Below are 14,301 nucleotides of genomic sequence, written 5' to 3'. Positions count from 1 at the left end.
AGATAATTACTAATAGACTTATAATTCCAAAACCCTCCTATACTTTTCATTGATTTGACCATCAGAATCAGAAATCATTATTTCACTTGCACATGTGTTCATAAGATGTGTTCACATATACAATATGTACAATATGTGCTATGTTGTCTAGTTAATCACTATGGAGAAAGTATGCCAAATTCCCCAGCCCAGGTGCACAGTAGGTGTGCTTTGTTCAGTGGAAAATAGAGGCCAGGTACCTGTTGTGCTGCCTGTGCCCTGCGTCATACTGGCAGTTTAACAGAAAGGAGGTCAGTGATGTGGGGCTTAGAATACTGGGTGACATTTCTCTCATGAGTATGTGGTGTCAAAAAACAAAACAATTATTCATACTAATTATAGACATATGATGCATTTTATGGTGTCATGGTCATGACATTTTTGTAAAAAAAGTAGCCTCTTCCTATTGTAAGAAAGGATTTGTAGTATATTACAGTAAGACCAGTATAACAAGTTCACCTAGTACAGTATATATACACTCACCGAACACTTTATTAGGAACACTACACTAATACTGGGTAGGGTCTCCCTTTGCTCTCAAAACGGCCTCAATTCTTCGTGGCACAAGATGTTCGAAACATCCTTTGAGATTCTGGTCCATGATGACATGGACCATCGTACTTGCAAGCAATGGTCAGCCCCCAAACCCCATCTCTTCAGACTACATCTTAACTGTCCCTCCTAAAGACATCTTCATCCCCACTACCCCCTGTGCAAGTTTCTCTCCTGAAAATACATTTTTAAAAAAGAAGAAGAAAATAAATATATATATATATTCATATATAAATATATATCACGCAATTCCAGATTTTTCAGGTGCACTTTCAAGCTGTGAACCTCCCGTTCTACCACATCCCAAAGGTGTTCGATTGGATTCAGATCAGGTGACTGGGGAGGCCACTGAAGAACATGAACTCATTGTCATGTTCATAAAACCAGTTTGAGACGACTTTTGCTTTGTGACATGGTGCATTATCATGCTGGAAGTAGCCAATAGAAGATGGGTAAATTGTGGCCATGAAGGGATGCACATGGTCAGTAACAATACTCAAATAGGCTGTGGCATTCAAGCGATGATTGATTGGTATTAACGGGCCCAAAGTGTGCCAAGTAAACATATATATATATATATATATATATATATATATAGAGAGAGAGAGAGATAGAGATAGATATAGATAGATAGAGAGATAGAGATAGATAGATAGATAGATAGATAGATAGATAGATAGATAGATAGGTAGATAGATAGATATCTTCAGTGTTCTCTAAATTGACAACCAAGGCATTTTGTATCTACATTGCTTAGGTCAGCAAAATATGTGATTCAACCCTGGCCGCTTGGTACTGTACAAGAACAGATGGCAACTTCCGGATACAGCATACTGTACATTACCTCACCGACTGGAATGAAATAATAAAATCCTATAATGAAATCCTCTGACTGGACCTCCCATGGCAGGTTGTAGGCAGTCCTCCAAAGCGTCCTTGGAGCCATAGAGGTGAGTGGGAGGAAGGAAGGGATGCTCTGTTGCGTTGGTGGAAATCCTGAATTTGGGATGTACCTCAGTGTAGTCCCGTATCTATTAAGGGTGATCGCCAAGGGGATGAACACATACACACACAGTGCACATTCTGCTCTGAGATATCTTGCCAATGCAGTCATGAATTATTGGCCTCAAAACTCACTATCAGATATGTTGTGATTCTACCAAATAGTAGATGGAATCATTTAATTTAATTTGACATCAGAGAGAGAGAGAGCATTTTCCCATGTTACAGGCAGAATTTAACGATATGCCAACAAATTATTGCATTTTACCACTGTAATACAACAAGCTATTGACAACTGAGTAGATACATAGGCACACTTGAATTTTCTAAATGCATTTGTAAATAAATCTGCTGCTAACTGAAAATGTTAATCATCAATATATTAAATAAAATGATTCAATTGCATTCAATAAACAGAAAGCAATATATTCAGCCTATGAGAGGGTCGGCTGATATGTGCTTGGAACTGGTACAGTGCAATTATTTTTAAATCAGTCACAAACATCCCAGTCTCAGGAACCCACGTCATAGTTTCAGATTGCTCTTATATAATTACCAGCAGCAAGCATTGGGTAACAACCCAAAATGTGGATGTGATGGCTGCGTAATGAAGTGGAGGAAGCATGGCAGTTTTTTGTCTTTGCCAATGTCTCCTTTACTTGAGGTAATGTCCTGTTGCACAAATCCGTTGAGATGTGTCCACACACAGACACACACACACACACACACACACACACACACACACACACACACACACACACACACACACACACTCACACACACGACACAAGTACTGACGAGCACATTATGTGTTGCTCAGTTTAAGTACAATCATACTCATCACAGATAAATCTGAGGCTTTTGGGTCTATGAGTGGCTCACAGGAATGCAAGGCTTATGAGATTGTGAACATGGAGTATTTCAGTTGCAACAGAGTGTGTTACCTTCAGATTTTACCACTGCTCATATTACCACAATCACAACATCTCCTTCCACCACTGTTCTGCCTTCTCTTTAACTGTCTCTCTTTCCATCACCATTAAGATCCACTGGAGTTCATCTCCGCACAAATCTGGGTCTGTCTGGCCCTGGGCATGGCTGGACTGTCACAGACAAGTAGCGAAAGAGGGCTGCAGTCACGCTTGGATAAGCTGACTCACTTCAGCTATGTGTTGCTCTTACTCATAGGGACAAGCTGATTCAATAGCTCCAATGCTGAAGAAAGTATTAATTCATGATAACATTACATTGTAGTCACACATCAACATTTAGAGCTGGTTAACCTTTTCAAAGAAAAACAGAATGGAAAGTGAAAATAGCTGTGAATTGTATCATAAACCACAGGTTCTCAGGCTTTAGATCTGAGCAATGCCTCCATCTAGTGTTTACAAACAGTAACACCAATACTGTGTGAAAATATGAGATCAACAACAGCATTAGAAACTAGAAAAATAAGTTCCAGAAGAAACTTTGTGGCCTTGTAAAGTCTTATTTTGGTAGTGGAAAAGGTTTAAAGATGTTTGGAATGATAGAAAGATTTGCTGGGTAGTTGAAAGAAAGTGAAATTGTTTTATTATGGTAGCGAATGAAGTTAGAGATGGTTTGGTTGGTTGGTTTGATGGATAGAATGTTAGATACATAGATAGATATATAGATAGACAGGATGTGCCAGTGGTAGCTCAGTGGAGTGGGTAGAGAGTTGGTTGGCTGAGTGGTTGAGAGTGGTAGAGTTGGTTGGTTAACCGGATGAGAGTTTTTGGAGTAAAAAAAAGCTTAAAAGTTTAAAAAGTTGAATAGGTATCACATAGCTTTTATCAGGGTTAATGAAGATGTTCAAGGTAGTTGAAAGAAAGTGAGATAGGTTGGTTAGGTTGGTTAGGTTGGCTGATTGGATGGATGAATGGATACATGAAAGAGAGGATGGATAGATGAGAGGGGAGGTATTGAAAGATCAAAACAATTAAGACCAGTAAAGCAGTAGTGCTTAGTGAAAGGAAGAAAGGATGATGATAGGTAATTGAAGGTTTAGATAGATATAAGGTTGGAAAGATAGAAGTACATAGTGGATATGGATGGATAGATAGATAGATAGATAGATAGATAGATAGATAGATAGATAGATAGATAGAAGCCTGGGGTAGTTCAGTGGAGTGGGTAGAGGATTGAGTGGTTGAGAGTGGTAGAGTTGGTTGGTTAAGTGGTTGAGAGTGGCTTTAGTGAGGTAGAACAGGTAGCAAAGAGAGTGCTTTGTTGTGTAATCATTCTAATAATGTGTTATGCAGGTGTCCTGTTGTTATTATTCAAGAGTTGTGAATGTTCCATAACAGTTGCAGTAACAATGGGGCTCTCAGAATGTTGGCCTAAATCAACATTCCACCATGTTAACCGGATGAGAGGTTTTGGAGTTACAACAAGCTTAATAGTTTAAAAAGCTTAATAGGTATCAACACGCTTTCATCAGAGATGATAATTTTGAGTTTTTAGCACAGTTTAGGTGTTAATAGCTTCAAAGGTGTAAGATCAGCAGTTGTTGTTCAGCAAAAATGTTCTATTTCTATTTGATTTTAACACAACAAAGGAAATCGTGCCATATACAAAAAAAATACTATACAGTGTAACCCTTGCTTAATACTGAATGTTTACTTTATCAACAGTCGAGTCTTTGCCATCTTGGGTTTGTATATTCTTAGCACACATCTCATGTGTATTGCATGTCATGTGATAGGCATTGCATGTACAGCTGTAGTAGGCAAGGCGCGTGGAAGAATGCCTTCCTTAAATGCCATGTCACTGGCTGCCAGAAAGTTCTCTGGAATCTGGGCTCTCAGAGCGGTGGAAACTTTTTGGAAGGAAAGGTCAAGAATGCTTCTATTTAAGGGGACCAATTACACTGGTGGAGTAGGACCAAATTATTCCCTTGATCATCCGCACCTTTGCCAAATAAGTTGTCTCCAAAACAAAATACCTTCCAGAAGTATTGGGTCAATTGGAGCTCAGCCCATATTGAATAAAAAATATTTTGTAACAACACAGACACATAGTGAATACAACCTTGTACTGACCTTGTATCACAATACATTTATTTAAAACAGTAAGTGAAAATGAAATAGGATACATACAGTATATATCATTTACACAAAGCACATAATGCAAGGTGCTATTTATAGGAGGAGGCGCTTTCTTTAGAAGTGTTCTATCCATGAAGGCAAATCTGTGGAAATGCATTAGCTGCAGATATCATAGCACTCATATCATAGCACTCCCGTGTGGCCATTCAGATGAAGTGCACCATGCTATCTTCACACTCCCTTGGGACAGTGAGCTTGTAGCTGTGGCATGATAGTTTATAATTTTGCCCACCATTGTTGTCCCAGTATTCACACCCTGTTACTCGTAAGCAGATGGCAAACTCCAAGATGGCTCCAGGCTGCAAAATGAAGGGTGGGACAGGGAGGCGAAAGCGGAAGATATCTGACTCTGGCCCTACAGACTCCTCCCGGCGTAAGGTCGACACCCAAGATGCCTTTGTGTCTGCGCCGCTTCTCCAGTTGGTGAAAGAGTAGTGAACTGTGACCTCTTTCTCAAAGGTCAAGTTAATAACCTGTGTTGTGCCAATTATCCCCAGCTCGGAACACAGAACCTGCTCCAGGCAGACCCGCTGGCTGCACAGGCGCTTCAGAAAATCAGGCTGGGCACCCATATTGTCTGGAAAACACGGCTTAAAGTAGGGCAGAGATATCTCTAATGGCTTCCCTGAGACCAGCTCTGAGCTCATAAGAAGTCTTGAGAAGACATGTGGGGGTATTAGGGGGTCTTCACCGACTTTGAAGAATTTGACATCCTCCAGCTCGAGCCCCAGTGAGTCCACAAAGCGCACCTGCAAGCTCCTGGGGTCCTTCTTCCTATCTGTGGACGAGGGCAGAGACTGTGCCCGTCTCCTCATGATGGGCTTCGTTGGCGGATTGCAGGAGAGGCTGCGCCCGAAAACAGGCTCCCTGAGTGGAGGAGGCCTGTGGCTAGGAGGTCGGATCCTGACTGGTGCCTTTGCAGGATGAGGTTTGGGGTCAAACATTTTCCTCAAACAGATGGTGGTTTTTGGCCTGGATACACTGCTGAAGCCACTGGTGAACTGCATTTCTGCTCCAGTCTTCCCTGGGGAAGCTTTCTCCTGCCACCCTACACCAGCCTTGGCCATGTTCGTCATCACATATACAGTACTGAGCGAACCCTGTGAGGCAACAGAACACTGTAATTACACATGTCTGTACACTTGCTTAATGCTCACAAATCCACATGCATGTATTATGGGCATTTTAAAATGCTGCTAAGACGCTGTTAAGACAATATTGCAAAATTGTAGCAAAACATACTGTAAATATTAAACATGTTATACTTTTCAACATAAACATGCAAATGAATCCGTGCAATGGTGGCATACTTGCTTTACTTTCTCGTACAGACAGGACTGCTGTTGTCTCTGGCTACCATTCTTGATTTCACTCAGGACTGCTGGAGGCTGACAAGTTGTTGCTACGTCGACTGAAACCACATGACCAGGGCTCGACCTCCTTGCCTGGCGACCCATCCTTGAAACGCTCCGCCCAGTATCGTAGAGTGAAATAAAATTCAGGATGGATTGCCAGACAACCGACCTCCACTCCGCCAAGTGCAACAAATGCCTTCTTCAAAACGCTAAAGGAAACCTCTGGCCTACTTCATATACCAAATGCCAAGGTTTATGGACGCGAATCATTAGAATAGCTTAATGCGTGTGGGATAACTTTTTTCCTGATACATAGTTTTACACTACATTGGCATTTTTAAAGTAGGCTATCACTACAACATGAATGTAATGTATCATTACATTACAACAGTTATAACATGAGACTGCCATTGGATAGGCCTAGTGGGTTAGGAAGTGTATTGAGAGTGTATTAATAGCAAGTAATGTATATAAATAGGTTTTTACACGAGCTTATATTTCAGAAGGTTTATTAGTGGACAAACAAGAGTGCGGTCCTGTATTGTGGTCGCCCATAGCCTTGTATTCTGTTTAAATGCGCAAATGGGTCTCGGACAGGACACTTTCTGATTTATGACTTATTATATTCATAGTGAATCAATCTTTGACACAGTTCACATTTACACCATAGCACGCACTGTAAAACCATGACGCGAGCTTGGGTTGGTTTAGTTTGGTGACTACATTTCCCACAACGCATTCTAAACCCTGGTATTCGACAACATAGCGGGTGTTGGTCGGTCATAGACAATACATGAGAATGCCTCACAATGTACAATGCTTTGCCATGCTTTTTAAAAATAATAATAATAATTTTCGTTTTTTGTGTGCCTAATCGTAATCGGATACCATCCCCGAGCTCTTTTTTTTTGTCGCAATGCAAACCTGTTTCTGTTGTTTGAATAGCGCACCGCGCGCGCGGCGCACCAGACCATCATTCATAAGATCATAAGCTCTCTGAAAATGTGACCGTCTTTTGTTCGAAAAATATGCAATAACCTCTGGCTTATTGAATGGGCCCAGCAATCGTTACTCAATATGGGCACAATTCTGCAGGAACGGGCTGCAGCTGGCCACAGCAAGCTCTCTATCAGGGAGCGGGAAAAAACATTGAGCGACGGTTATGTGACACGGTATGTGTTATTGCAATGTAAAAAATAATCTATGCACGTCATATGTTTTCGATCAAAATTTACAAAACTGCCCCGTGGTAGAGGTATTACAAATTGTTACATCGTAGGCTATAACACATGTATAGGCTACCTGATATGTCTGCGGTTTGAGTTGACTACACATTAGTATTTTTTATTAATTGTGGCTTAACCTCCCCACATCCAGTATAAAGCAAAACATATTTAATGTTGATGTATTTTTTTCATAGCACCAAAATGGGGAACAGGAGTCAGAATAACAAGTCCCAGAAAAAGTCAATGCAACCCCAGAATGCAGTCACATGTCAAGACAACACTCAGTCAGGAGAGAAAGTAAGTCCTGATTTGTCATTGGAAACCTTACAGAAAACTCTGCATTGATTGTGCATAGATATAGAAGTTATCTTGAGGCCAGAAATAATGTTTGCATGAATTTGGCTAAAGTTGCATGCACTATACAGTACTGCCTACTGTGTCTTTACTTGACCATACTCTTCATTGTGAATAGTCTAGAATTAAAGCATTTTTAAAAAATCATATTATTTCCAACCCTAACTGAAGTTGGCTGCTTTGGATTAATAACGTTTTTCTGTCTTAGAAGTTGGAGCAAAGAAGACAAAGGTACAAACCTAACAGCTCCTCAGTCAAGCACAACACTTCTCAATACAGGTGAGATTGTTATTGTGCTTCAAAGATATCTTTAATACGTACTGTCCTTGTGAATTGCTTGATGTAATACTGTATCTTTATTTCTCCATGCAGCACTCAGGGACATTCCGATTCAAAGTCCTCCTCAGCAACCTCCATAATGGATGGGAAGGAGAGGAAAGTGCAGCTGGTGTCTCAGTGCAACCGTCACAGAGAGCAGAACCATGCAGGGGCGCGGAGGAGTAGACGTGCATTATCACTTGACCTCAACACTCCCTCAAAGCCAACACATTATCTGCCTAAGGGTCAGACCCCAAACCTAGAGATGGTGAAGTTGTGTGAGTATAGAGATGGGGACATAGACAGTGACAGTGACCTCTCTGAGTCAGAGAGACTTCCTGTGTCCCCCTCATCCTGCATTCCTCCTCAGCTCAAACTGCGGGATGAGGTAATCAACCCCAATGACTTTCCACCACACATTCCTGGGCAAAGAGGGCAGAGCCACGGCAGTTTAAGTTTTCCAGACTTCTTGCCTCCGTCTTTTAATTCCTGGAATCTTTGCCAACTGCCTGTGTTCTTCAACATGGAGGGCAGGGGAGCCCCTCACCCAAGGCCTGTAGGACAACTTGAGAAGTATCTTGAGTGGCAGCTGCAGCTGGAGTGGCACCAAATCAAGACAGTCCAGGAGGAGAGTGGTAACAATAACTTAGTGTCAACCAGCTGTCACCAGCCTCACACTGCTACCTCCTCCCGCCTCAGCTCTCCTAAGAGCATCCTCCAGTGCCAGCGTGCCTTTCCTCTCACATTCCTCTCCTCAAACCCCTCTGGCTGTGGCTGCCGCTACCGTCAGTCTCGAATGAGTCCCCTGCCGGAGCGTAGGGATCGCGTCTCTCTCCCTCCGAAGAGGAGCTACAGTGAGAGTCGAGTTCAGATGTCTGATAAGAGCCTGGAGTCTTGGCCTCAGAGGCTTGGGAGCCCTGCAAGGGGGAAGAGCCACATTAGACGCATGCAGGCTTTGGGGAACATTCGTAACGCTGTACAGACTCCCACCAGCAAGTCTCAGTCTGTTATCAGGGACTCTAGTGTTGGGGCAGGCAGAGAATTGGGCTGTATAAGGGGACGGGAGGATGCACTGTCTAGGGACTTCAGTCAGGTTGGTTTTAGAAGAAATGAATCTGAGAGGAGGAGAAGTGAATCTGAGAGGAGAACAAGTGGCTCTGAGAGAAGAATAAGTGGATCTGAGAGGAGAATAAGTGGATCTGAACGGCGGAGAGAATCTGGGTCAAAAGGACAGGATCTAAAACCAAATGCTGCCAGTGCAATCAAATATAATTTAACTGGGTCGAAGAACTCAACCACAGTGATGCCAAATGGGAGGCTGAAACAGGTTGAATTTATTACGTAGTAACAACTCATGAAAGTCTTTGATGTCTCCAAGATAAAAGACCAGTATGCAGAAGGGAAGTCTGTTTAAGGACAAGGCCTGACTATTCAAATGAATGTCTTCCATACCTCTTATGAGTTTTTATTGAATTTGAACTGAATGAAGTTGTGATACTGTTGTAAAGACCAAATTAATTCCTGTTGCAACTTGCCTGCAAGATATGATTAAGTATTAGTTATGGTGCCAATATGAGGTCAAAAGTATTTGCCCAAAAGAAAATGATTGTAAGTGAAAGTGAAGTAATATTTTTGAAACCAAAATAAAAAACATGTAAAAAAAATCATATGAACATTTTTTTAATTCAAACGTATTGAAAATGATTCCTAGTGAGTGACGGTTGCGTCCAATCCTGATGTTTCTTTGATCAAACAACTTGTTTTCTTCTTGCGATTAAAATGTTTCCACCTTCCTTCAAGTCATTTTTTCTCTCAACCTAACCTTTCCTAGTTTGGAAGGCCTGGGGAAATCTTTTTCAGAAAGAAGCTACAAAGGGGTGCAAACTTTTTTTTTAAACGAGTGATGCCTTGTGACACGTCAAACCAATCAAATGCTTTGCTTGGGAGGAGCTCCAAATAAAACAGGATTCACATTTTCTTCCATTTTCATCAATGTTGCAAACTAGCATAGGCAACAACTCTCTGCAAAATAATCCTACATAGTCGGAAAAGACGACAGATAAGAACAAGCAACCATTCTATGGGCATGTGGGGACATGCAGGGTTGTTGGAATGTTACATCCAATGAAATTGCGAGCACATTCTCCCATCGCTCCATCCAATTGAATCCCAGCCAGATCGGCTAATCTAAAAGTCTTCAGACCTCCAAAGGAGTTGTTGCCAGTAAAGTCATGTGTAGCGCTAGCAACATCCCAATACATCTTTGCCACTTGGAGGACGGAGAGGTCAGGCAGTTCCCAGATGACACCTCTGTATAGGGTGCTGCTGTGATTTTGAAAAAAGTATGTCAAAGTCATACATAGGCCCTATCAGGAAACAACCCATAGTTCCCACTCGCTAAACACTTCCAAAAGGATTGGACATACAGTAGTAGCCTCGGTATAAGCAAGATGGTAATAGCTCCACCTTGCCCACTGGCTGGGTGAAACTGCTATCTTGCTTATACATATCTACTATCCCTTTTGGATCTATACAAGCGTCTAAGGTGTAGGGACCACTAAGGATTGTTTCTGGATAGGCCCGTAACCTCATGAAGGCTATCTCATAACTGAGGCATATTGGCTGCTCAATCAAACAAACTCAATTGTCAAAGATTATCTCTGATCATAATAAATGCTCAACGTCTTACCTCACTCCCTCAGCCAATCTCCTCACTTTGGGTCTTGCTGACAGGACCACCATCCTGTTAACAGGGCCTGACTTCACACCTTCACACCATTGAGATATCCTGGATACCAACACCCTGCCAGGTGATGTCCCTCCTGCTCTTGCCCAGCCTGCTGCCTCTGCTTCCTCTGCCCAGCCTGCCTCCTCAGCCCAGCCTGCAGTCACTGCCTCCTCTGCTCTGCTGGCTACCTCCTCTACCCAGCCTGCCTCTGTTCAGACATACCCTGACCAAAAGCCCTGGGTTAATGGTGACATTCATTCTCTGTTAAAAGCACAGACCAACGCATTTAACTCCGGTGATTCTGACGAGTACAAGATATCCAGATGTGAACTGTGTAAGGCTATCAAGACCAAAAAAGGAATTACAGAGACAAGGTCGAATAAATGTAGCAGGGCACTGATGTGAGAGGTGTGTGGCGTGGACTTCAGATGATTACAGACTACAAATAGAAATCTGACAGCATGTGTAACGATGCTGCGCTACCAGACAAGCTTAATACGTTCTATGCTCAGTTCAACGGCAACGACACTGAGCCCCCATTAAGGCTCTCACTGCTTGTGAGGACAGTGTTAGCAACAACGCGGCTGACCAGCTGTCAGATGTCTTCACAGACATATCTAATTTATCCCAGTCTGTAATCCCCACCTGTTTCAAAGCGACCACTATCATCCCAGTCTCCAAGAAGAACAAGGTAACCTGCCTCAATGACTACCACCCCGTTGCACTCCCCTCACAATCATCATGAAGTGCTTCGAGAAGCTGGTTAAGTCACACATCAACTCATCATTACCTGCCACTCTGGACTCTCTTCAGTTTGCATACTACCCAATAGATCCAAAGATGACGCCATCACCTTCACCCTGTATACTGTCCTATCCCACCTAGACAAGAGGGATACCTACGTGAGAATGCCGTTAATTGACTACAGCTCAGCATTCAACACCACTGTCCCCCCCAAGCTTGTCACTAAGGTCAGGGACATGGGTCACAACACCTCCCTATGTAATTGGATCCTGGACTTTCTGATGGGTAGACCCCAGGTGGTGAAGGTAGGCAGCATCAACCACTCTGACTCTCAACACAGGAGCCCCCATGGGCTGTGTGCTCAGCCCCCTACTGTACTCCCTGTTCACCCACGACTGTGTGGCCACACACAGCTCCAACTCCATCATAAAGTTTGCTGTTGACACCACTGTGAATGGCTTGATCACTAAAAACTACAAGTTAGCCTACAGGGATGAGTTAAGAGTCCTGGTGGACTGGTGCCAGGACAACAACCTCTCTCTGAACATCAGTAAAACTAAGGAGCTGATCATGGACTTCTGGAGGAAGAAGAGGAGGGACCACACCCCCATCCACACTGGCGGGGCTGCAGTGGAGGGGGGTCAACAGCTTCAAGTTCCTTGGTGTTCACATCACCGAGACCTTAACAAGGTCACACCACATCCACTCTGTGATCACCTGTTTTTCCTCAGGTGGCTGAGGAAATTTGGTATGGACCCCCAGGTCCTTACAAACTTCTACAGTTGCACCACAGTTAGTATCCTCATTTGCTGTATCACTGCATGGTAAGGCAGCTGAACCGCCCTCGACTGTAAGGCTGTGAGGTGGTGAAAACAACCCAGTCCATCACGGGCCGCAAACTACCAGCCATTCAGGACCTTTACTCTGAGAGGTGCAACAGGAAGGCAGGGAAGATCATCAGGGACCCCAGGCACCCCAACCACACCCTGTTCTCTCTGTTACCTTCTGGCAAAAGGTATCGGACCCCCCCAATCAGTAGACATCTGACATTATTATTACAGAAACCGCAATATAAATGAGCTAATAGCGATTACAATTTACAATGTATCACTTCACAAATGATCTTACCAGTTATCTAAATAATTGACGAACACACTTTCCAAAAGTTGAAAGTAATCCGACAGTGGTTATTGTTTGTTCACGCTTTTAACAAAAACATTTTGCACAGTTTTCATAAATGTATGCCCTCAACGTTTTTCATGTAGACCTTCAGACATTCACAGAAGTAGCAACAGCATAATACAGTTCTCATCCAAATCGGAAAATCTAGGCTACGTTATTCCTAGCTCTGGGGAAAGAGTGAGCTTACAAGCAGTAATTGAGCCAACTCTCGGCTGACAGAAACCATCATATAAATTAGCTAATAGCAAAATAATTGTCTAAAACACATTCCAAAAGTTGAAAGTAATCTGGCTATTGTTTGTGCGCCATACCATGTTTTTTTTCACCCAACCAAAGATCCATCCGAGATATGACAAGATGGTTCACTCCCATCATTCACTTATCAAGTCTTCTGGAGTTTTGCGATGGGTTTCCTGAAATACAAGTGAACCTACTCACGAATCTCAGTGAATCTACTCACCTCATTTTGCTAAAACATCTTTGGTCTGGCAGACGTTAATGTGACACCCAGAATGCATTGAATGATGATGAATGAAAACAAACATGGCTGCGCACGTAGACGGTAATTAGCATCATTAGCTTATTATGATCAGTACGACCTTCAAAAAGTATTTTATGTGTACTTGTCCATGTGTCCATTACAATGTATGCAAGACATGCGTATGCAGAATACAATGTATGCGGAATACATGATTTGTCAGGCTTTTTGTTTGAGAGGAACGGTGGTTCGCTCGACTGTGCTTCCATCTCCCAGCCTCCAGTGGACTACGAGCGAATCTTTGTTTTTAATTGGACTACTTTTAAAGGATATAATATATATACTAACCAAAGGACCTAAAGTGAAGTCCGGAGACGTCCATTTGTTGACGTTAGTGTAACAGTGTAATCATTAAATTAGGTCAATACCATGCAAAAAATAATGCACTGGTTGTGTCTAGTCAGGACTAAAGAATCATTAGAATATGTTGTATTTCAAATAGCTTATATATTGAATATAACATTGATTGACATAATTAGTGTAACAGTACAAAAAATAAATTTGAAGAGTTTTAATACTCATCATTGCAAACTTGATCAAAAGGTCGGCTGGACCTCGTTAAGTTCCGTAGATCTCTTAATTTCTCCCTTTTTATGTACAGTTCTACTGCATAAACTCCCGGCTTACCTAACCTTGTTATTAAAATATAAGAACATAAATTACCTAACTTGTTCTCCGAATTGGTTCTTCTTGAGGTTCCCTGTTGCTATGACTTTTGGTTTTGATAGTTATTAAACTTGTTATACTATTCATCTTTTTGTAACTCAAAAATCTTCTAATGGCTCAGTAGCCTACTTAACATTCAAGCTTTTTAAAAGCTTCCTAAACATATGTGTTGTAATGACTATTTTTAATCGGTAGCAATCAGGGAATAAGAACCCTCGAAATAAATACTTCATTTACGAATGCTGTTTTGGTCCGGAAAAAACACTTTATAAAATGTAGTGTCCTACCTGACACTCGGTTTGTATATAAACATGTTCTTTCTGCAAGGGGTGTTCTAGGGGAGAACCCTGTAGTGGGAACCCTGACCAATGTAGGCCTCAAAGGTCCAGTATGCAACATTCAAGCTTTCTAATGGTTCTAAATGACTATGTGTGGGGGGACATGCAGCGTTCGGCCTGTAGAGGGAGCT

General features: G+C 42.2%; 1 protein-coding gene across 1 annotated transcript; it reads right to left on the bottom strand.

Annotated features, from left to right (window-relative positions):
- Window positions 1–4,767: 4,767 nt before the first annotated feature.
- ppp1r3db (protein phosphatase 1, regulatory subunit 3Db) lies at window positions 4,768–6,080 on the bottom strand. Its single transcript, XM_083667914.1, has 2 exons — window positions 6,032–6,080; window positions 4,768–5,821 (listed from the first exon to the last, which is right to left on the bottom strand). The coding sequence occupies exon 2, from the start codon at window positions 5,795–5,797 to the stop codon at window positions 4,868–4,870; it is 930 nt and encodes a 309-aa protein (XP_083524040.1). The 5' UTR covers window positions 5,798–5,821; window positions 6,032–6,080; the 3' UTR covers window positions 4,768–4,867.
- Between the last annotated feature and the right edge of the window lie 8,221 nt (window positions 6,081–14,301).

The sequence above is a fragment of the Argentina silus genome (assembly GCF_951799395.1).
Source record: "Argentina silus genome assembly, chromosome: 4".
In the NCBI taxonomy this organism is placed as follows: domain Eukaryota; kingdom Metazoa; phylum Chordata; class Actinopteri; order Argentiniformes; family Argentinidae; genus Argentina; species Argentina silus.
This window is presented reverse-complemented; position numbering and strand designations above follow the sequence as displayed.